Source organism: Atractosteus spatula, chromosome 3 (assembly GCF_055471065.1).
Source record: "Atractosteus spatula isolate fAtrSpa1 chromosome 3, fAtrSpa1.hap1, whole genome shotgun sequence".
In the NCBI taxonomy this organism is placed as follows: domain Eukaryota; kingdom Metazoa; phylum Chordata; class Actinopteri; order Semionotiformes; family Lepisosteidae; genus Atractosteus; species Atractosteus spatula.
This window is the reverse complement of record NC_142708.1, coordinates 59,215,484-59,240,469: the sequence shown is the minus strand read 5'-3', so window position 1 is coordinate 59,240,469 and position 24,986 is coordinate 59,215,484. Positions and strand designations below refer to the sequence as shown.

The following is a 24,986-nucleotide window of genomic DNA, read 5'->3' as shown; positions in this document are numbered from 1 at the left end:
TGCATGCACATGGGTGTGAATGTGTGTGAGAGCATTTACAATGTTAACTGTGAGAAAAGGCTTTTCATCCACAGTGGGACAGAGTTAAATATTTAGTTTATTAGAAATGTTTTAAACATTGTCTAAATTTTAATAATAATGGAGAGTGGGCCTGGTCCTTACAACATGTTCTAGCAGTTTGATAAGCAAATCCTTCTACCAAGTAACTCTGGTAACTCTATCTCATGCAGTAGAAGATCTGTATCTTTACAACACATTTTGTCATAAAAGACATGCCATCTCTTATAAGTAAAACCCTAATTGTATAGCTGTTTGATTAATTCCTGCTTTTAGAGGGCTGTAGGCTATTGTACAAGTCATACTAATGAAGGATAAAATTAAATACATGTGCACATCATTAACATGTTTTTAGATCTACATGTTTGTTAATGTAAATCAACTTAAAATTAGGTCACGACCTTGAAATGTTCTCTACCTTAGGCTGGCTAGAGTCTACTAGAGCTTGCAATCAATGGGTAACTCAACATCATTACTAATACTACAAAAATTACTAATGACAATTATTTAAAAATAATAATTTTGCTTCTAAGCCTTTCATCATTTTTTTCAATTGGGTTTTTGAATGATGTGACAGCAGGAGCCATTTTAGGAGTTATTGTTATGTAACACTACCTCAGTCATCTCCACCCTGCCCAACCTTAGGTTCACCTGGCCAACAATACAACAGTTTGGGGTTTTGAGGTTCTCCTGGGCCACACAGCACTTTTCCTTAGACAGCGGCCAAAAGACTAGGTTCTCCATCACGGCATAACTCTGCACTGAGCAGAAGCCTGAGCTTCCTGCTTTTTTAAACTGCCACCTGACTAACTCTTCCAATAACAGGTGACCGAGGGCAGCAATTTATCTGCCACAGCACTCTGGGAAATGTGGTCCAGACAAGAATCTGTATTTTGTCCGTTCCATTGACCTCTCACAGGGGTGACAAATATTTTGTAATAAGCTTATTATGCTGCGCCCTGTTATACTGTATATACAGTAAAGCATAGACTGTATATAGCGTATATATGTGTACTGCAATTTGGTTTGGTTGATATGTGTGAGATTAAAAGATCTGGGTGTGTGGATGTGAAATTAGCCTGACACATGAGACTTACATGTGTCACCTAAGAAACTTTACAAAATAGGGGATTCCACCTGGCTCATCTCACTTGTTTTACTCTAGTGATCCGAGTATGCCAGGCAGCCATTTTTTTCTGGTAATATTCATTTTTGATCTTTATTGTTAAACTTAACTATAGCAATAAATGTATTTATTAGCCATTAGTCATGTGATAAAAGTGATAACAAATTAAACAGTTTCCAAATTATTTTTACTGACTTAAAGGGGGGAAACCCACAAATCAAAGTAAAAGTAATCTTGAGTGTCTAGCTAATGTTAATACAGCCATGTATTGACCATGTGTTTTCAAAGCCTCCACGAACTTCAGGAAATAAAATATTTTGACTCAATTTCTCACCAGAGGTTCTGTGCAAGTGTAATACTGTACATATTTGTCTTTTGCATGACTGCATCAGGACTAAATTAGCGAAAATCCTACTTATCTGTTACCATTTACCCAAGGAGATGTGTATAGTTTGCCCCCAATTTCCTGCCATGCTTATACAAACGCTTTCAGTTTGATTTTAGAGAAAATGCTTTGTTTATCTGTTGCAGGCTGACATAATACATGTCAAGGCTGCTCATGTTTAAACATAAAAAAACAGGGCATCTTACCACTGATACATAAAACTAGTCACACCCTTCCTTTGTATATACATCACAACAGATTATTTACATGACTCTGGATAGCAGAACGATGCATGGAAAATCTCCTCTATGCTTTGAATCCCATAACATTTTTCTAAGAAAAAACAGTTATAGTTTCCATGGGATCGTTTCTAATTCTAAAAACATCAGTTTTGTCAAATCCAGTTTTTTTCTTAATGTGGAAGTTAAAGCAGTCTTCACCTCATTTGTAGACAATACATTGCAAACTTATTCACCACCTTATTTCAATAACTTCCAATTTTGCTGAGTTACAAATATGCAATTGTTGTTAAAGTGAATACTTTAATCAAAACTTGAAAGCTCACACTGAACACTTTTAATGGTGAAAGAAGTTACAAGCCAGTAAAAGCTTCAGAAAATTAACACCAAATTATGTTGATTGTATATTCACCTCCTTCAATTACTGTATATTGATTAATTGAATAACCTTTGTTACACCTGTAACAAACCTGAATACATCTGTGTGGGTGAAGTGACAAATTGTATTAAAATTAAACAATACAGTTTGCTATTCTAGGCATGCAGGTATAAAGATATAGATAAAAAAAGATAAACCACTATTTCACTCTAAGATGTGTTATTATAATCCAAATTGCATGAAAAGTTAATGCTTCTAAAAAATTCATTGTTTTATTGAATCTTTCTCTAGAGAACCTGTTCAGATTTTGTTTGTCTATTGCTAATCTGCCTTTCTTGCTTTATCATGTCATTCTTTTGGGTCTCCCTCTTTCAATAAAATGATATGTATTTATGTCATTGTCAGTATAGGTAAAAAACAGAAAAAAAAGATAATTTTCTATAGACAATGTCCATCTTCACATGTACTGTAGTACATATTGTAGTCACAAATGATCACTTCATAGCTATGCAAAATTTTAGATTCTTTTCACTCAACATTTTTCTTTGTTTACAATTTTGTGTTAATGTTCTCTTGATATTTTAGCCATTTGGCTTAAAAATAACAGCTAATCCTGAGTCTGTGTTTCCTAAAACAAAAGGTGGCCTTCTAGTTATTATGAGTAAATAGAAATAAATGATGTTAAAGAAGAGGAACACCTGACAATGACTCATCAATTAAATTTCCCTCATAAATGTGATGGACTAGCTACAATACTACAGCACTTCATATTAGCTACTCGTGTATAGTTTAATTTGATTTGCTGTGATTATTTTTAAGACGATTGTGAACCATGTGAATTAGGAATCACTAAGCTTCTTCTCAGGATATATTGTAAGCTGTATTTATTGATGAGTGAGCTTTCCATTTGCTTCAGGTATCTGAGACTCCATTCTTGGTGTCATGACTACTCCAAAGTTCCCTGCTGTATGAAATATTTTCTGTAATATATGAGAATCACAAAATATGAAATGTCCTTAAATTATAGTAGAATATACCAGGGTAAAAAAGGTGAGATAAATTAATCCGCAGACCGCAGACAGGAGTCTGGAAAGATTTATGATTTATCTCATATTAATCCTTATCCCAAAATTAGAATAAAAATACCTTCTACTAAATTAATTATTAAATTCAGTGTATATAATAGCTATGTTAGCCTTGATTTTGTATGTGTGTTTGTGCAGTCACCTTGTCATCATAATTTAAACATTGGACATTAAAAACTCAAATTCTCTGTATTAATCATTCCTTTTAAAAGCACAGCATACACCAATTTCAAAATAGCAGTGTGTGAAACAAAATATGCAGACACTACCAAAGTAGATGTTTTTTCATTTTGACCTTGGAATCAAAATAGCCATTATTTACACCTATACCATCACAAGATGCACAAGAAGTCTTCTGTGCCTAAACGCACTTGTTATTGTTATGTCTGTTGCTTAGTAACAGCATTTTCTTTGTGAATCTGAATTACTCCTGTCAAAAAAGACCATTATTTATATTTTATAATTATTAACTCATTCACTTATTTTGTATTGATAATCCAGCTTTAGTCTGGAAGCACTTAATTTAGATTCTTGTTCTCCAGTGTCTACCCAAAGACTAAAAAAAAAGTGTTACCTCAAACCCAGAACAAAATGCTCAAGGAATAAAAAAACACAAACACCAAATGGTACTACACAGCACAAATGTCTAATAACAAACTTGCATGACAATTGTACTGCACATGTGAGAAGGATAGACTTCTGTTAATCTGTTAATGATACTGTTCTGGTCATTCCAGGACATGTAATACCACAATGTATATGTTGTTAATATTCCAGAATGCTATCACCTGTCTATTAGGTTATTAAAGAAGAAGAAACGATTGAAAAGAGAAGAGAAAGAAACTTATGAGACCTGACAAACAGAAAAATATTTTTTTTCGGGTCAGAACTGTAGTCAACATTTTTTTATTTCTAATAATGGGTTAATATCATAACATATTCTTCTATAATGATTTCTGCAAAACAATCAATAAGAAACTGTTGTAGCAGTTTTCCTTTGTTTTCTTTTTTCTGTTAGGAACAGTTGAGCATGATGTCAGGATGCCAGTTCTAAATTCACAAGATGTCTGATGCAGGCTCCTTGCTCACATTAATAAGAGTTATACTTGCTCTTTTAGCAGGGCTGCTTAACAAGGTATCTTCCAGTCTGATTTGACTCCCTCCACTAACTTACATAGATTTATTATTTAACTTGACGTTAAGACATTTTAAGATACATTAAGACTGTAATTTAACTAAAAGAGATGTTAAATTACTTTTTATTTTCATGTAAAATATTTTTTAAAAAGTGCAACTGAAACATTGTGCATGGATTAAAACTATTTATTTTACGATATTGTTCACTGTATTATAGCCCAGTTTATCAACAAAAACAGTTTTGACTTTGGTGTTCCTATGCATTTTGAGGGCACAATGTCTCTATAATTGACATTACAGGAATAATTCCTGGAATGAAGATTAAAGCACTTACAGTACCTTAAAAAAGGATTTTATTTTTGCTTTTTAATCCTAATAAATATCTAGATCAGTCTTCATTTAATTTCCATATCAACCTGCATGCTGCCCCAGCCTGATATTTTCAGTATAACTGGATCATGTAACCAAACGCATTTCCACTTTAAAAAAACTCAGAATGATCAGTTTCTGTGGCTACAGTCTTGTGTTAAGTATCACAGTAACAGACAAAATCTTTTCATTAAAGGTTTATTTAAAATTCAACTAGAACCTTTCTAATAGGCTACAGGTTTACTAGTCATTTAATCACCTGTGGTTTCCGTTTGTATATTTTGTATGGTGGGAAGATGTAAACATAGGAAAATAACAGCAGCAGATCAACAAATAAATTGTGGTCCGTTTCCTTTTCATTTGATTATCCAGTTCATGGTAAAAGGAAATGGAAATTTCCTGAGCAAAGCATAATTTAATCAGTAATGCAAAACTAAGTCTCTAAGTCTCTGAACCCAGAACAAAATATGGAGACAGCGTTCATTCTCTCCCTCTTTAATTTTTAAGAGTGAAAAAGATAAAACCTGTGATTTCTTAATTTAACATAATTGTTTAATCTCTCTTAGGGATTACAAGAGAGGTTCCTCGCAAAATTATAAAAACATGGCCCATTCTCAAGCGTAATATTTTAATATCAATTAAGAGTTTTCTGTTAAATATTTATGGATGCGGGACCTTTATGAAAATGAAAAACCTGCAGAAGGTTATGATTAAATAAACCTAAACATCAGCAATAAAGGGAATATACTGTAACTAATTAACCACAACCAATTAATAATAATACTTTCATTTTTTTTACAAGGGAATATGAGAAATTGTGATGTAACTTAAAAGGCACAATAGCCTTCCTACTTACTGCTGTACATTGTAAAAAATTATCTTCAGAGAAAGGAGAAGCCTATTAGTTTAGATCTGACATAAAATACTTGGAACAATATCAGAAACAAACAATGCTTTTATACAGGCTTTCTTTCTGTGAAACCTTTTGACTGTACTCTTGAACCTGTAATGTACCATCACCTTGTTTCACTTAATATTTTCTCAGCCTTGCTTACTTTTATTATGTAATAAATGCATTCTAAGATAAGAAAAATAGATACCAACATCATTTCATCATTTAATTGCTTCACTAAAAAAGAGACAGTTTTAAGTACAGTACTGCCGGTGCTAATGTCTTGCAGATGAATCTATTCTTACTGCTAAATTACTGTCCTGAGAAGAGTGCATTACTCCCAGGAATGTTCCCTGTTTAAGAGAGAACACAAACGCAAGTGATCATTGAAAATCCACTGCAGAAATATGGTCTAGACTGCCAGAAAGTGAAAACCACAAGCAAACAATAAGTTTGAGTAGGTACTGTATTAGATTTTGTCTCTTAATCATTAATCTAGACATTGGAGCACTTCTGGTAGCGCCTATAAGGGTGTCGTCTGTTAATAAGGTAGTCAGGAACAGGCATAAAGTTACTTACTACATTAACAGTTTGCCTATTGTCATTCAGACTGGAATTAAAGGTTTGGTAACATCAAGAATAGGTGCTAATAAAGTGCTTTATTTTTGTGTATTCATTATAACATACACATAACATGGAGATAGACACACGTGTCCTTTAAGTAAGGGAATTAAAAAAAACAGCATTAAGACTATTATTAAACTCATTTTCCTTTTATTATTTATTTATCCTATTTAAGTCGATGCTCTCTTTCATGTTATGAAATGTGATTTTTAGTCTTACAGTACAATACTCGAACCTAAACCTTTATTGCTTCCTTGGATAGATCATGATTCGATTTCCACATTAACTTGCATGAAGGTCTTGTTTTCAAACTGTTAACATTACTTTACTTGCATATGTAATAAGTTATATGGTTATACAGTATGTTGTATACTGTACTTACTTTCTAACCCGTTCATCCATCTTGTCAGTTTTGCGCACACTAACAACTGCCTGAATAACTTTGGCCTTGTGCTCTTTACGGGATGTATCATCAAGTATGACCTTCCCTGCCACAGGAGAATTACCTGCAGCCATGTTTTTACTGTGCTTTCTTACAGCCGTGACCATAACTGTCGCTCGGCCATAACTCCCCTGCTGTACTGTCGCAGCTGTTGTACTCTGATAACCAAGGTTTGGGCTGGCTGTGCATCACTAAGACGGGATTATGAGTGCACCTCTACCTTGAGGCAAGAATATGGAACGGAAAACAAGTGTAGGTAATTCATATTACGTTGCTCACAAAATACAATCCCATTCCCCATGTTGTATTCACTCTTTTTGATTCATTAAGGCGTTCTTAGATTAATTTTTTGCTTTCACAATGGGCAAGAGAAAAAAAAATTAGACTTGATGAACAGCATTCGCATACACGCCTTTTCAAGCTTTTGTCAGAGCACGAACGTCTTTGTGATCATCTGCACAACACAATTAGCCGTTGCCGAGCAACATGGACCGGATGATCATACAGAAGGAAAAAAGTGCTTTTTTTCCTCTGCATTCTCCAGGTGGCAAGTGATACGAGATGATGGTATCTATGTATGCTGGAGACATGATCAGAAGTTAGAACAAGTGCATGAGAAAGTATACACATGCTAAAAGTGCATTCCACTTCTTATGACTTTTCTATGACTACAGAAGACCACAAAGGCCATTATAGTGGCTCATGACTCTGATGTAAAAGGGGTCTCTATAAATGTTTTTATACCATCAGATATTAATTACTATACTGGTTGGAACACATAAGAATGTGTCATTAGTAAGAAGACCTACCCATTTTTCAACAACATTTATTGGCAATGGGAAAGGCCTCTTTTGACAATTGGAGTATAGAACAATTCAATGCCTTTTAAGTGCCTTGGGGCACTTGTTGTGAAAGGCGCTATATATAAAATAAAAAGTGCATTGCAATTGCTAATCAAGACTGCAATTTAAATACTACAAAGTATGAAAAAGATCACAATTTAAATTCTACTTGTTTATTTGAGCACATGAAATTGTGCTGTTTTTTCTGAAGGTCAACCTGATGGGTAACTGTGTGTATTTGAGCACATTACAGCACTGTTGTATGAATGTATTTTGGTACAGCATTAATACATATTGTAGTCCATAGCTTATGTTTTTGGCTTATGTTTATAGTGTATGCGTATTGGCTAAACTAACAGCCTATATTACCATGTGAAAAAAACAGTAAAGGAATTATCTAACCAATGGCCCTAGAAATATATACAGTATAATCCAAATAATTAAAAAAAAACAATTTCCAATTATTGATTGGTATTGGAAACCAAAAGGTGGTCTCTTCTTACAATTAACATTTAATGAGGATTTCTCCCTTAATAGGATTTCCCCATTCTAAGTGGCATTTTAAATCTTTTAAAGGGAGAAATATTAAGGAATCTTTCTTAAAGAGCACTGACCTGTGTATAACTTTCTGCTACTATAGACACACACCAATTAAAGAGAAGCTGTTTCTTTATCACTCTTACAGTATATTAATTAATGTTGTAACAAAGTTATCTTCAAGCGCATGACAAGTTAAATCAGCACTGACTTTCACTGCACAGAATCTGCCTGGCCAAAAGAGCACTCCATTTTACTTGAAAGGACAGTAATAGCCCATAGCATGATAGAAATTTAATTGTAAGTAGCTTGGTGATCCAAGATTCTCATAAAGAATCCTCACATACTGAGGCCCTAGAGTTCAGTCATCCCAGGCTCAGGTATGGGCTCTGTCAATAGCTGACCATGCCAAAATCCCCCAGGCAACTGGGCACAATTGGCTAAGGTATGCTGAATACTAAAATGAGTACTGTGACGCCACCAGTAATAAAGTAGTGTAGGTGTCCATTTCCCCCCTGCAGTAACTCCATGCCCATGGCTTGAATATCAGCCTTCTTCATGCCCCTACACATTTCATACCCAACAAGACCACACCAGATACTAAGATACTGATGTGTTTGTATAATTTGCTCAATTTTAAGCTTGGTGTTTTGTTACATCATAATTATGTTAGTGATGCCCATATTTTTACTGGCAGGGCACTATATTTTGATAAGCATTTTAATATCAAATTTTATTTCAAATGTAGCAACTTATAAGGAAAGCATCTTTCACAAAGCATTGCACATCAAAATCAATTCAAATGCAATAGAAATTATATAACATGCTGAAAACATTAAATAGGTACAGTAACAGCTACAGTAGGAAATGCACTAACAAAAACATTTTCTAGCAGATAACAATATTTCACAAAGCCCACAAATTAAAAAAAAAAAGAGTTAGGAAAACAAGTCAAAGGGTTAAGCATTTACTGGTCCTGTACAGGCTGATAAATGATTTCCCTTTTGTTCTGATGCCTTGAACATTTTACTTTTAATTTCAGGACAGTTTCTTAATATAGAATATAGACTTAATATAGAGTCCTGCCCAATGCAAACACTTTCCAGGGAACAACTGGTCCAAAGGTTTTAGAGACAGCAATAAAATAATTAAGCATAATCATACTGTGCCATAAAATGTAATTACAGTCACTGCCATATGCTGTATAATGTTGTTCAGAAGATTCATATACTGTATGATGTTGAACACGAGAGCAGTATTCTTGCACTATCAATGACATATTCAGCCAGCATAACACCACGTACAGTAAGTGGGGTTATGTAGAATTCTGTTGTGGGTGAGGATATTAATACAGGTGCAGAATACAGGTCTTTGCAGACAGCCTTTGCATTGACTGAATTTGTGTGTCAACTCTTATTGAAAACAAATGCTTGGATACAATTAGATGCATTTCAGGGACAGATGTCACCAATGAGAATGGTTAAACAAAAATATTATAACAGATAATAAAGTCATGGCTACTGTTCTTTTACAAAATGAAAGAAGTGAGTGTCTTAATATCCAGCCTTATTATTACTCAAACATAAAGTTTGGAACAACCTCTCCATATAAATTACTTGTTCTTTAGAGCCACTCATCATACATGAGAATCCATCCTTGGAAACTGTAGCAGCTTGGAGACAGCCATGCATGCTTAAAAAAAGATTGTAGTGATAGCAATTAATTGGAATGCAGCCACAAGCTCAGAGACAGTAAGAACTTGGCATACGGCCTTTTCTTTCACAGCTTTTTTTGTCTTTTTTTCTAGTATCCAACAAAAATGAATGAGGAGGTTGTTGTGTGATTAAGAAACGAGAAAACGGTAGTGGTATGGGCTGGTGGCAATCAAGGCCAAAATGAAGTAGTAAAACAAATTCCAGGTTCTGCAATTTATTGTCAGGAACAGAACTCCAATGTACCTTTTCTGCATTTGGAATTGATTTTAAGTTTCTGAAGCTAAAGACATTTCAATCTCTACTTAGTTCCATACCAGAAGATAGCAAAGATATAAAGGGTAATTATTAATTAAACACAGAAGAGCTGGGGCTGTAGAGAAAAAAAATCTCTTTGCCTTTCCAGCTGGTAGTGCAAACATAATTGGACTAAATCAATTACTGGTACATTATTTGCGGGGGACAGTATAAGCAACTGGGCACCCTAGGATCACCGAGTAATAATTATGGTTGTGAATTAAGTCTGTGATAATCCAAGCAAATTATGTATATAAGGAAACCTTGGGTAGTTTGTATTAAATTAAAATGTAACCAAGTTTGTCTATACTTGAGTGTTTTCAATATTAAGAGAGGAGGTCTATCTCACTTTAATCAGAAACATTTGGAAAAAATAACATGACGCATTTCCTAGATGTGTAACGCCAATACTCAGTGTTTGAAATTAACTATGTACTGTAAATAGATGAGGATTTGAAACTTACTGGAAACATTTTAGAAACCATGTACTAATATATGGTATATTTATTAATATGTCGCGAGTTTACTGTTTTTTAATTCTCCTTCACCAAAAAGCTATTAATAATACAAATCAGACACAACTCCACGGCACAAGTGATTATAGACCCCTGCTGAGCAGATGGAGAAGATCATATTCAAGTCTCTAATAGAATAATAGAAATGAATGTGCTTACTCACTTACATTTTTTAATTTCTCTATCCCACATTCCCTCTCCTGGTCCTTCTGGATCCTAACCTATAGTGATCTACAGTATGGTTCCATGGGAAAGGTAGTAGAATCGTGCAGTACCGACACTGACACAAAGCCTTGATGCATGGGAATCCCATTCTAGTTGCACATTAGAGCTCTTACAGTAGAGACATGGAGTAGACCTAAATTATTAGGTCATTATAATGCTGCAGCAACTAATCCAACAAGTAAGAGATCTTTCCTGTTTAATTTCAATTTCATGCACAAGTTATTGACAAGTGTAGGATAAAATCTAGGCATATCCATCAACCTCCTATTCAGTTCCATGAATATAATATACATGATCCAAAAGCCCAAGGTTTTCCAAACAGATCTTCAATAATGTATATAATACATAATTAACATACTGGACATAATAATAATAATTACATGGAAGCACAGCAGATACAACACACTTATAAAATTCCAATGTACAAATGTGTTTACCCTGTTTTATCCAGGCATGCCATAAAAGTCTGTCATCAGTGATTGCACTCTTTAGTTTTGAAATACAGCAAAATAAAGGACCAAATAAATAGGGTTAAAGGGATTCCATTTTTTCCATCCATGAAAAATGCCACAAGAATGGACATCAGTATTCAAAAAGTGTTGCAAAGGCAGATGATGAATCTGCTTTTTTGGTCTTGTAACTACAGTCAAATACTGTACACTTAGGACTAGAAAACACGTGGGTGACAATGAGGAGACAGCAAAGCCTAAATGGAATAATTAACAGATAATTAAGTATGTTAAAAAGCCATTTAGTAGTGTTTGGAATGATAATAATATTATAATCATGACAGGCAGCAGGAGAGCTGGGGGTGTAGCACTCAGAGTCGGATTTTTTTCACAGCTCTAGCAACAGCACAGATACTTGCTAATTAAACAGATGGAAAGGCTGAAAATTCACAGTGAAGGGAAAGATATGTTCAGTTAGGAGAACAGAAGATTCATTTCTTTACGGAACATAGTTTATAGGTCCCCTAAAGAACAATGTCAAAGAACATGAGTCTCATAAAATTCCACCAGTGGGAACAATTTTCCTAAGAAGGCAGTGAGGTTTCTGAACTATTTTATTTCCTACACAGTGTGATGACCCTACTGTCACAACCAGTTTTGCTGTTCATAAATAATGTCAAACAGTTTGAAGAGATGACATTATGAGTTATTGCAATGATATTTGTATTCAAAATGTTAAATAAATACATCAATGGTTATTTTAATGTAAAGTAGATACTACCTTGCAGATCTGCTTTAAAATCTTGCAAGAGTCAGTTCTGAGAATTGAATACAGGAGGGCAGGATAAATTAACAAAAGAGACAAATGCTCATTTTCACATGGAAACAGGTCCTTTACAGCTCAGACAGTACTTGGCAGTCATATTTTTAGACATGACATGCTGATAAAGATTCTAATTGTATTTACTTACAAAAGGAAAACCTTACTTGTTCATTTGTTTCAGTTAATTTTAAAAGGGGAAATTGTCTTCTGTTTTCATGCTGTAATTCTGGCAATAATTTCTTTAGTGCCAAATGCCAAATCTTGAAAACAAATTGTGAAGAACTGAGGAAAAATAACACCAGATGTTCTAACTCTCCTGTGTGAGTGACGGCTCCAATTAGGTGTTAAAAATTAAATGTTTACTGTTCTTATCTATCTTCACTAATAACAGCCAAAGGGAAATATCATTGCAATGACAGATAGACAGCTATGAATTCATTGATAAATGTTGAGTTGAGTGGCTGAAATAACTAAATATTAAAGTGCATCACGTTTCTGTCTTGAACTGTTAAGTGCTACAGTGCCTACTAATGATATCAGCATATACAGTACTTTGGTGTTATTACATGGCCTTAAATTCTCAAGATTTCTTCCTTCTTTAAAAGCAAAATAAAGACAATTTACCATACTTTAAAATTAATAATTATTACAAATAGACTCTTGATGTATTAGTCTTTCTATAATTTCTATTGATCTACCTTCAAATTGTATGTGTTTCATGATGACAGTAAATTTGATTGATAAAAAACAGCAGTTCAAAATCCCTACATATGGAAATAAACATAGTAATTATTAATAGATTTCCTGTGTGGGAAGGGACTCCAGGCCTGAAATGACAATTTTAAAAAGTTCACCTGTTGTAAATAAGTAACTAAATGTTTGTTATTTGTTTGGAATATTTAAAAATGCACATAGTGGTTAATTGTATTCCTTCACTTGTCAACATATCAGTGAGCAATTGAGCAATCGATCAATCATTTAGACAGATGGTCAGTCAGTACTTCCTCTAAGTCTTTAAAGTGTCTTCTCTTTAAGACTAATATATCTCTTTCTTACATTTATGTCAAACAAACAAGGTAGTGTGTCCAGAAGAAACCAGACAGGGTACTGTTTTCAGTGTAGTTAGAGCTCCAGCTGAGTTTGGTGTTAGATGTGTTTTGTGTAGAATTGGTGGCCTGCAACAACCAGGAACTTTGCTGGAACTTTTATCTGATCATCTGTATAAGGAGTGTTTCCTTATAGGTTTACAACTTGGCATCTTGGAGCAGACCCATATTGCAACTATAGTTGCCTACTGTATCTTAAAACGAATACTCTTTAACATTGTATGGACTTTTTCACATATAATTTAATTGATCTTAATGAAAAAAAACTAAAGTTTCACAGTAAAGGTTAAAGTTTCACAGTAACACGTGCAAGTACACTATATCCATAAGGAATCCAGTCCAATGTTCAGTGTAATCTGGACCCAATCCACAGCTGTGAAATTGTAGCTAACTGGTGTCTTGGTCATGGGAACTCAGCTCTCAAACTAGACAGAACAATTTTCTCCTATAATTAATTTTAGGACTACTGTTAAAATCTATCAGTTTCATAAGGGCTCTAGACCTTATTCCAAAGCATTATCTAAAGTAAAAGTTACTCAGGAAACTGAAGCAAAAAAATGGAAATGAAAATTTCAATACACAAAGAGAGAACAGCAATAAGGTTTCCTAGGGCAAAACTCAAAACAATAAAATCTCAAACCTTCAGCTCTTAACAATCAGCTTCAGCACAAATGTAAATCATTAGTTTTCCCTGCAACAAAATACTCTAAAATAATTGAATAGTGAAGAAAATACACACATTAGCAACAGACTAATGCACAAGTTTCAAATCTAAGATAAATTATTAGTTGCTATAAAAATCTTAGTTTAATCAGAAATGACCTTCAAATGTGTTCAGAAACAATATGATCCTTTTCTAAACAAATATGGAAAAATACTAATATTATTGTATTAATATAAGTAATCAAATTATTTAATATTAATTATCTTAATAAAACAGTATTCTATTTACTGCCGTACGTACAGCACTATTTTTTATATTTAATCTTATCTTAGAATGACCAATTTTCCTAATTTTTTTAATGTTATGCTGACTCCTCTGTAAATATGAGATTTGTCTTTCAAAACCAAAATGCCAAAGGCCTTTACAGAGACAAGGATACTGGCCCCATTACTTTCAGCAACTGTTCTAAATTGTTTAAAAACATTTAAAGAAATACCTCAGTGCGATGGACGTCCCATTGACCGATGTGGTGTAATGCCGTGAGGGGCCAAAACTTCCTGGACGCACGTAGCGCTCGTTGCCGCAGCATAGTATCATGAGAAAGGCACGTCGGAAAGCTCGGTTGAGGAAGGCGTACAGGAAAGGGTTCAGGCCTGAGTTCACATAGCCCAGCCACAGCCAGGCAGTCCACAGCTCCCAAGGCACGCTGTAGTCAATGAAGGGGTCGATGATGTTGGTGATGAAGAAAGGGGCCCAGCACAGGCAGAAGCAGCCCATGATGACTGCCAGAGTCTTTGCCGCTTTGGTCTCGATCTTCATCCTGCTGGAGCCCTGGTGGTCGGAGCCATCGTACGCTTCAGGCGCGGAGCCGGCTCTCTGCAGGGTCCCGATCTGGCGCACGTGTTCCATGGCGGTGATGTATATCCGCTGGTAGGCCAGCACCATCAGGACCAAGGGAATGTAGAAGGCCACAGCAGAGCAGATGATAGCATAAGGCCTATTCACCAAGAAGACACAGTAGGTCTCATTTGTGGAGTTGCTGAACTTCCTTTCTTCTATCTGGAAACCAAAGGAATGCAGAGAAATGTGTCATTTAAGCACTTTAACATATTCTAATCTCTAATCTTTTCTTTAACCCAAACCTCACAACAATTTTTTTAAAGAAAATGCCCATATACAGTATGGTAGTGGTACTGAATTGTTCTGCTACATATTGTATATAATTCACCAAAAAGCAAGTACTACAGTACATGCCTAAAATCCAAAGATCTTATTTGTTTTTTTTCTCAGGATACAAAACTGAATTGAAAAACGTTTTTGACAAGCTAATATTACACATTGATTGTACTGTATTTCAAATTTGTTCACTCCCCTTTTGGTTGAATATATTAAAATTATGTTACTTAAAGAAGTATACTAAATTTGTACTAAATAAGTAAATAATAATCTTTTTTTTATTTGATACCTGACATTCATTTAGGCCCACAAAAAATCACAAATCACAAAGATTGCCAAGGAATGTATCTTGCAGGGATCTTTTTACAGCAGAAATGGAGGATTCCTAAAGTGGTTCTGCAGAATACCTCCTTGTATCTGGAAGGAGTTTGACCTAAAAAAACTGGAGGGTGTTTCCATGTTTTCTGTGAGAATTGTTGTTACAGGAATCAAGCAGTTTAGTGCAGCTGGAGTATTTTCCAATGTGATCAACACTTCTTTTCGAAGGATTTAAGAGTTTGATAAGCAGACCTAAAGCTTCAGGAGCACTGTGATAATCTTCACAATTGTACTTTAGATCTTTAGGAAGTATTTTGATTGGTCAGAGTGCAACATACAGTATTATCATAATTAATCCAATAGACTTTCTGCCTACACACTTGATTTGTGCACACTTTATTTTGGAATATGGAAGGGATGTCATATTCATATTAAATATAAAGTTAAATGACAAATAACATTCTTGCAAAAAGTACTCGTATTCCCTTCACCAGTACTATTGTTATAATACATAGTACTACAGTACTTATTTTGACTAATAAAATAAAAGTCACAAACTTTCATGCTGAACTAATATATATAATGTCCAATTATTAACTTTTTATTACATTTAAGTTTTTGTTTCTCAGAAGGTCATTTACTTAATTTGCATCATCTAGTTAAAAAAATGTTCTGTCTTCTTTAATAATTTACCAAATATTATTCTTTTAAAATTCAGCTAAGTGCAGTTTCCATTTTGTCTAAAAGGAAGTCATAGAAAATAAATTAAAATATTTCTTTGGAAAACTACCATGGCTCTCTGTACTTCATATCACTAGAAAATATATCACTTGAAATATTCTGAAATACAGTACAATTATTTTGACATTAAACCCAGACAAATATATAAAATACATACACAAGTTGTTTACAGAAGTTATTAAATTACTTTATTTTAATGAAGCAATTGAGAACGAAACCTAAAAGTAAAAGTGTCTAAATAGGATTAAAAAGAACACAGCTATTCTGAATGCCTGTACTTTCTTGCCCAAACAGCTTTTCAGCATTGGACATATACTGCTTAAAACTCAAGGGGAAAAAACTTTAGTATTTTGAAGTGTCTGTCAAGCAAATGGTGATTATTTAAAATATGCATGGCGAAAAGATTAATGTGTTTTAGGTATTATAAAAAACACAGTTCAAATTTAAGTGGCTATTTTAAGCGTGCTGTGTTCATAGGCTACTCATTACCACAGAAATGGTACTGTATGTTTGCCAACTGTATGAAAACAAACCAAAATATGTAGATTTAGAATAGCTACAGCTTTTTCTTTAACATTGACGAACTGTGCTTTTCATTGTATGTCATTATATTGTAGGATTCCATTAACATGACAAGCAGGTAGACTCAAGAAAGAGGTCAAAATTTAATCTCACACTTCCACTCTCCTACATATAACACTCGCCTACTGTCCACAACTCTTGTTTGCTGTGCAAATCTTTTCTACATCCTTCCTTCCACCCCAAATGCACCTTCATAGCTGCCTCCCTTGTTTATTCCTCATAAGTGAGGGGGGCTGTTACAGCTCTAACCTTAAAGCAAGCATTTCCTCTGCAAGGCAATTTACTGCCAAATAGAGTACATAAGTATTAAATATGCTACCCCTTTATATTTGTTGGCTCATTTTGTTGTAATTGAAATTTCACCTGGTACTGATATTGTCTTTTGATAATATGAAGCAACCTTAATGATTGTTTATTAAAAATAATGTCTAAATATAATCAAATTTGAATGCAGCTTAATTGAGGTATTTAAGATGAAATTGCACTATACCTATTACCAAACTGTACAATCACAAATGTATGTATACCAGTTAACACAGTTACAGGAAGTTAAGGTGCATTGACAGATACTGAAAGAGATTTGTTTGGTATTAACAAATAGGTATTAACAAAGCAAATACACATCTAAGAAACTACATATTGTTCACAGGCCTGTACTATTCAAATGACCATATCCAGACAGCAAAAATGTATTGAGTTTAAACAAAATACAAACTGTAAAAAATATACAATAAAACATTCAAATTGTATACAGTATACATGTTAGTATACATATTGTGTATAAAATTACTGTTTTTACAGGGTTTTGTGCTTGCCAGCCATGTCTATTCCTTATTATAGTGCTTAATAAAAAAAGAAAATATACACGTCTAAAAACACAAAGAACCAAGATTAAATGAATTACTGAATAAACTGACTGCATTTCAGTAAAAAAGGCATAACCAAAACAACTTATTTGAGATAACAGAAAGGAATAGCGTCTAATGAGTGTAACATAGTGTAAATCTATTTATAGTGTGACAGTATATACTTTACTGTCTTGTCACATCTCAGGTTTTGAGCATGAGTGTAGAACATTGCGTAATATTAATATGAACACTGAGTAACAAATTTCTAATACCCACTTGCAAATGTTTCCAGTGCCCTTAAATTTTTCTTAGCAACTGTTTAGGGTTTGAAAGAAGGTTTGTGGTTGGGTTAAGGCTTTTAATATTGTAATTACCCGTGTAACTATGCCAACAGCATTGTCATCAGAAATGAAACATCAGGATTTTGGGGATCCCTGTAACTTTCACTCACAGTTATAAAATCAACACAAATGTGCACCTTTCTGTTAACATACCACTGCTCTGCAAACCAAAGGACTGTGCATTTATAGTTTTAGGCACAGACCTCAGTAGTTTTCACTTATGACTTTACTCACTCATGACTTTATCAACTGCCAGGAAGTACTGTTAACGTTATCCAATGTTATATTTTAAAAACCAATACAGTATTGTATGTACTAATCTTTACAACATTGTATAATTAATATTAAAAAAAACTCAAGAGCAACAATTATACTGGATGTGCACTCATCGCAGTTCTAGGAAACAGGCCACATAAGAGTAGGGAATCTGACATTAGTTAAAAGAATGTTACATTTGCTGGCTTTTCAAATTCATTGACAAATCAATGTTTAACATATTGTGGGAGACAGAAGGACAGAAAGACAGAAAATAAAATTACAATTTGCAATAAATAAAGGTCTTTACTGTTTTGAATGTACTGCAAATTCATCTTTCCATTACTCACCAGCAGGCTTTCTGTCTCATTCCAAGAACCAAATTAAAGAGTCAATGGTGAAAAAGTGATTCTTGAAACAAAAGCTGAACCTTAAGATTTCAAAACTTGTTACAGCAGTTCTAATAAAACAATGTTTTTCTTTCATTTCTATACAGACATTAACCGTGGAGCCCAAAAAATTTAAAATCAAAATTAAAACGAATTTATTTAGAAATGCATGCCTGAACAGAATATCTTTCACTCTCTTAGCAACAGATGCAGGAGAGATTCTATTCCATCAGAACCAAAGACCTGTGATGGGTAATGTTTTTTGATATGTGCAGGATTTTCCAGGCAGCTATCTGTTTGATCGTTTAAACAAAAGGCTTAAGGAGAAATCTTCAGAAGAATCAGATTTAAGATCATAGCTAATTAGTTATTTGTGATACACTGAACATCAATTTCTTAAATATTTCCCAGTATGTTCTGTGCTATCATGCCATGACAACCCAAGTCATCAGGTTATATACAGTATAAATTTCTCCCAAGTGATTGAATTCTTAATTACTTTTTTTCCTAATTGCCTGAAAGCAATCAGGTTTCTGGATTTTCCAAATCGCACTATTCCCATCAATTAGGGTGGTCTCAAATTACAAAAGTTTAATTTGTTCTGCTTGAAGACCTTTATTTATCACAATGGGAGCATTGTGAGAGTTATGTTCTTTGACTTCTCCAGTGCCTTTAACACCATCCATCCACCTTTACTGAGAGATAAGCTAAAGGCGGCGCAGGTGGACACTCCCCTGGTGTCCTGGATTATAGACTATCTGACCTGCAGGCCACAGTATGTACGGCTACAGAGCCGTGTGTCCAAACAGGTTGTTAGCAGTACTGGGGCTCCACAGGGGACTGTCCTTGCTCCATTCCTGTTCACCTTTTACACCTCTGACTTCAGGTACAACTCTGAGACATGTCATCTGCAGAAGTTTTCGGATGACTCTGCAATTGTGGGGTGTATTAGAGAGGGGAGGGAGGAGGAATATAGGAGCTTGATTACCAACTTTGTGGAGTGGTGTCATCTTAACCATCTCCAGCTTAACACCAGCAAGACCAAAGAAATGATCTTCGACTTTCGAAGGAATAAGTCTCCGCTGATCCCTGTTTCCATCCAGGGTGAGGACATAGAGGGTGTACATTCCTACAAGTACTTAGGGGTACACCTGGATGATAAGCTGGAGTGGTCTGGTAACACTGACACCCTGTACAAGAAAGGTCAGAGCCAACTCTATTTTCTTAGGAGACTCAGGTCCTTTGGTGTGTATGGAACGCTGCTACACATTTTTTATGAATCAGTGGTGGCGGCGGCAATCTTCTACGCTGTTGTGTGCTGGGGCAGCAGCATCATGACAAAAGATGCAAATAGGCTCAATAAACTTATCAAGAAGGCTGGCTCTGTGTTGGGGATGAGCCTTGACCCCATGGAGGTGGTGGCTGAGAGGAGAATGCTGACCAAGCTCACAGCCATCATGAACAACACCTCTCATCCGCTTCATGGGACTGTTACTGGGCAGCGGAGCACTTTTAGCAACAACTGCTCCAGCTACGGTGTTCAAGGGAACGTTTCCGCAGGTCTTTCCTCCCGGCGGCTGTCAGGGTGTATAACGCTGCCCTAGGCTAGGACTGTTAGCCCTTCATTTGCTTGCCTATGGACAGCATGTTTGCTCCATTGTACTTTTTGGACAATCAGTCTGTATAAACCTATGCACATTTTGCACATATTTTATTGTTTTTACAGTGACTTTGATCATCACATTTTGCACACACCTATGTATTTATTTATTTTGTTGTCTTTTGTTTTATAACTATTCTGATGTCTGTTTTTGCTTGTCTTGGACTAGAGTGCTGTAACACATCAATTTCCCTACGGGTTTAATAAAGTATTATCTATCTATCTATTGGGCACCATTTCTTTTTAACATTGGGAAAAATATAACGATCAAGCATATTACCAAGAAAAAAAATCCCAGAAAATGCTGCACAATTGCTGAATATGTTGTTTCAAAGAGACATTGGCTTCTCTCATTCTGTTTGATATAGAACATCCATTATACTGTAGAGAGATTGTTATCAATCAGTAAGATACTGAGGCATCCTTAGTTAACATCCTGCAGTATATTTTTAGGATCTAATAAAACACAATTTAATGACCACTCCAAATAAACAATTATTTCTTGACATTCCCACTTAAACATTCTTTGTTTAACTTTAATTATTTGGCAAACATTTTAACTTGAACTCTGTACATATTCTAAACAATGAAATGTTATTTGCTTTTCTCTTTATTTGAAAAAACTCCAAGCAAAAGGCTTGGCACTACTTGCATGAATTTAATAAGATTGACCTAGAAATCTGATACTTCAGCTGACACAATACATGCTCAAAAAAGAGGATGTCCAACAGTCTTTGTTTATAAAGAAGGACTTGGATTTAATATTATATATATATATTAATCCCTCCCTCCTGATTTATGTTTAATTTTCCCTCATGTTATAGAAACATGAGAAGAACACCATAAAGCCATTGGGTTAAGACAACATTGCTCATACAAAAAAACTGCATCTCACTGAAGAAAGAAAATAAAGAAAATCCAATATAATACGAAGATAACATCTTATGATTAAAATTTGAGAGAGGCTTCTTGGAAGGAAAGAATTTTCATTTGTGTGATTTGGATATCATTTGGCACTGGTGAGATAAATGAAGGAATTCAGATCTAAAAATGACCATGCTTCTTTTCTTTCCAGCTGTCCTGCTTCCAGATTTATTTTGCACTACAACCAAAAATTTGTCTTCTTCAGAAAATGACATTGTACATGTACAGTATCTGCAAAGCAAATGAGGTAGTGGTCTTCGCTAAGTTTTAGGTTTTGTAAATTTATAAAAAGTTTGAACTCAACACCTGCCTCCCACCTGTCACTCAGTGCTGGTTACAGTAGAAGCGCATGCCAAAAGGAAATCTCAATCACCTGCCAGCAACTTATATCCATACCTGCATTAGATGGTGCAAAATATTTAAGAATTGCACTGACACTGCTCAGAGCTTTGCTCTACAGTTTCGTCTCGGAGCCCCTCTAGCCCTTGTTCTTGTTTCCCTAGTGTCCTTGTTTGGATTCCTGACCTCTGCTGTTCTCTCTTTCATTCCCTGATCCCCCTTTGGCTTGTTTAATCTCTGTGTTTACTTGGCTTTAGACCCTGCTTGCTTTCATGACTTTGTCTTCTGGATTTGCCCTTTGATACATACGCCTCTTGGTTTCTCATTTGTTTTTTGGACTGTGTTTGCATGTCATCTACAGGCTTTGAAACCTTCACTGCGTTCCCTGCCTTTTATGCCACCACGCTGCCACCATCTTACTCAGCTCTCCTGTCAGCAGACAGCCCGCAGCTCATCTCCCAGTGTGCGTGCTGCTTGCTCAGCTCGGTCCCTGTGTGTGAGCAGCGGTGCTCAGCCCTCCCCTGACTGCATCCTGCTGCACAGTTTCCCAGCTCAGTACAGAAATCTCCCTGGTTCCTTCAGCTGTCTCACCCAGAGCGTGGGTTCATCTTGCATCTCATATCTGCTATTTGTTTCATCGAGCAACAGGATGTTACAAAAATTATATAAAAAGAAGACAAGGTGGTGGGTAGCAAAATTTTGTGTTTTGTGTTTTATGTTTGGTCAAGTGGTTTGTGTCCACTTGAAGAAATACAGGTCTCTCCATATAGAGATCAGGATTAAATTTAGGATTACCTCTCAGACATTGTAGTTTACATTTTGACATCAAATGTATTATAGTATTGTAAATAATTTTAATAATCACTCATAATGATTTAGCATCCATTAAGAAGTTTAATTAAATCACAGAACACATGACATGTCCATTCTCCTATTCTCCTATTTTCCAGAATCATGATCTTCTTAAAGAAAATCTTTCCACATTGAAACAAATGGACTAACAGATATTCGTAATGAGGGTGGCCTTTGGTCCCAAGGTGAGCAATTCAGTTGTGCTGTAGCTCATTTTAAAGGTCAGGTTCAGAAAGCTGTTCAGTAATCATCTGCCATTTGCAGTTTTAAAAAAATGTGTTTCCTGGTTTTAAAGATGCTTTACAATGACACTTAGATTAGAGTCCACAGTTGCGTGGTTGACCACTGAGTGCTCACTGTGCCTACAATGAGGTCATGACACACATCTGCAGAGGCAGCTTGCAGGCTTTGCAATAAGAAGCCTCAGACTGTGGATTACCTCTAAACTGCAAATTATTATCTTCACTCTCTTCATGCTCCCAAAATCTCAGTATCACACTTCTGTTGGCATGGGAAGTCTTTGAGAATGGCCATTAAATGAGCCATTCTTCACCTTACAGTTCTACATTGCCTACTGTCTGCTATGTGAGAAACACTGTCTTTATATGTGATCTTTTCTTAAAATGAGGCCTCATGTCCTTTACACACACAGCGCAGCACAATGTATTAAGTTTACTGAACATTATTTATTATTGGGGTTGGTAGGAGATGTGACAGTATGCAAAATACTAAAATATACCCGTAAATATATAAAATTAAGGGGTCAATATAGGGGCAACTCAGTTGACTTGTTCACACTTAGGAAGGAGGTATTACTTATTTACACAAAGTATTATTGGGTGTCTGTCTTCCTAGCCATGTGATTGAGGCGCAGGCTCTGGGTTTCTTCAAAAAAGATTGCATGATGTTTTAGATTCACTTAAGTACCAATGTAACAAGATGGAATTAATGTCAACAGCTTCATAAATACATTTTTATTCTTATTATTGTACTGATACTCATATTTCAAAATTAGGCTGCTAGGCAATGCATGTTTTTTTGCTAAGGAGTAATACCTTCAGACTGATGGGCACAGTTGAGTAATCATATGCTTGCAGACTGAATGATGTGTTGCACTGTTGCACAGAGTCTCTTTTTACTTACAATTTTCTCAATTCCAATAGCATTCCAGCTCTGCATGATTGGGAGGAAGGAGATAAAGAAAGAAATAACCCAGCAGCCTCCCAGCATAAGAGCTACTCGCAGAGGGGTCATCTTATTCCTGTACACCAAAGGCTGACAGCAAATAGCATAGTATCTAAAAGACAAGAAAAAATTGAATGCCAGTTTTAGAACATTTCCTGGTACATACAGTATATTCAGGTTTTTTTAATTATTTGAGTACAATGTTTATTCACAATCAAAAGGCTGTCTTCTAAAGAACAACCAGCCCTAACTGAATTCCAGATGCTGGTGTAGCAATTGAATACTAAATCTGCAGCCATCTTCATAATCATTGATGAAAAGTCAAAATGTATCAATTTAAATGCGACTGACCTAACGCATATATCCAATATTCATTTTATGGCATTAACAATCACTGTGAAACAATTTCCACCTTGGTCATATATGAAGTATCATATCAAATGTCCCTGAGTGATACTTAACACCCCTGGTAAAGTATGGCCTGTATGCTTCATTGCAAGGCTTTGCAACATTGCATCAATAAGCACCTATGCCCTGTGATCGTGTGTTTTTATAGCTAGCCTCACCAGATAATGACTCAATTATGGTAGGAGACCATTTTTAAATGTCTGCATAGAACAAAAATTAATTTCCTCAGTGGAACATTATGAGAAAAGTCTGTGGAAGGTCCCACAGACTTGTTCCTGTAAAGCAGGCATCTCAAACTTCAGAACTAGGTTAAAATGTAAATGCTTCTGTTTTATTGTTGTACCTTAACCCCTCAATTATTTGTCTTAATTGGTCTCATGATTTACTCATTTAGAATTATATATATGATTTAAATATGGTGTTTTGTAGATGATGAATCTGAATGTAAAAAACTTCAGGAAACATTTTGATGACTACTTGCAAGGGATTCAGTTACTTCATTTTCTCATGCAGCAAACAAAAGCTCAGGTAGAAAACAAAATCATAAAGGCACAGAGACCTTCAGAAAACTGTTGGATATCCCCACTCTAAGGCTTAACATCAGCAAAGAGACAAACACTTTGCAATCAAATTCTCACCAAGTAGGCTGACTATGGGACTCATGTCACTGCAGTACAAAGTATAGAGCACAGAAGTCACATAGAAAAGCTAAATAAAAGAGCACTAACAAGTCATTCTTCCTGCCAAAACTGCTCCAGTTCTGACAAGTTCATGGTAGATAGTTGACGGACAGAAAGCATCAAATCGCGTCATATATTTTCTGTTCGCTTGGGCTATTGTGACTGGGCAACTCAACAATATTCACTCTTGTCTTGATAGACCACTTCAGTGTGGTTGTGGACTTGTGTTTCAGGTCATTGTCCTACTGAAGTGGGAATTTTGGACCCAGTTTTAGTTTCATGTTTTCTTTTAGAATTTGGTTGTTCTTTGGATCTTTCATTCTCTCTTTCTTCCTGACCAGCTTCCCAGTCCCTGTTGATGAGCAGCATCCCCACCACCATGT

At 35.2% G+C, this 24,986-nt stretch overlaps 1 protein-coding gene across 1 annotated transcript in view; it reads right to left on the bottom strand.

Moving 5' to 3' along the window:
- The window catches only part of LOC148838042 (5-hydroxytryptamine receptor 4), a 71,706-nt gene that overhangs the window by 35,836 nt on the left and 10,884 nt on the right, over positions 1 to 24,986 (bottom strand). Inside the window, exons 4-5 of the mRNA XM_088911592.1 lie at positions 23,474 to 23,627; positions 14,402 to 14,964 (exon numbers count right to left, since the gene is read on the bottom strand). Coding sequence (XP_088767718.1) covers positions 14,402 to 14,964; positions 23,474 to 23,627 — 717 coding nt within the window. The remainder of the gene's footprint in view (positions 1 to 14,401; positions 14,965 to 23,473; positions 23,628 to 24,986) is intronic.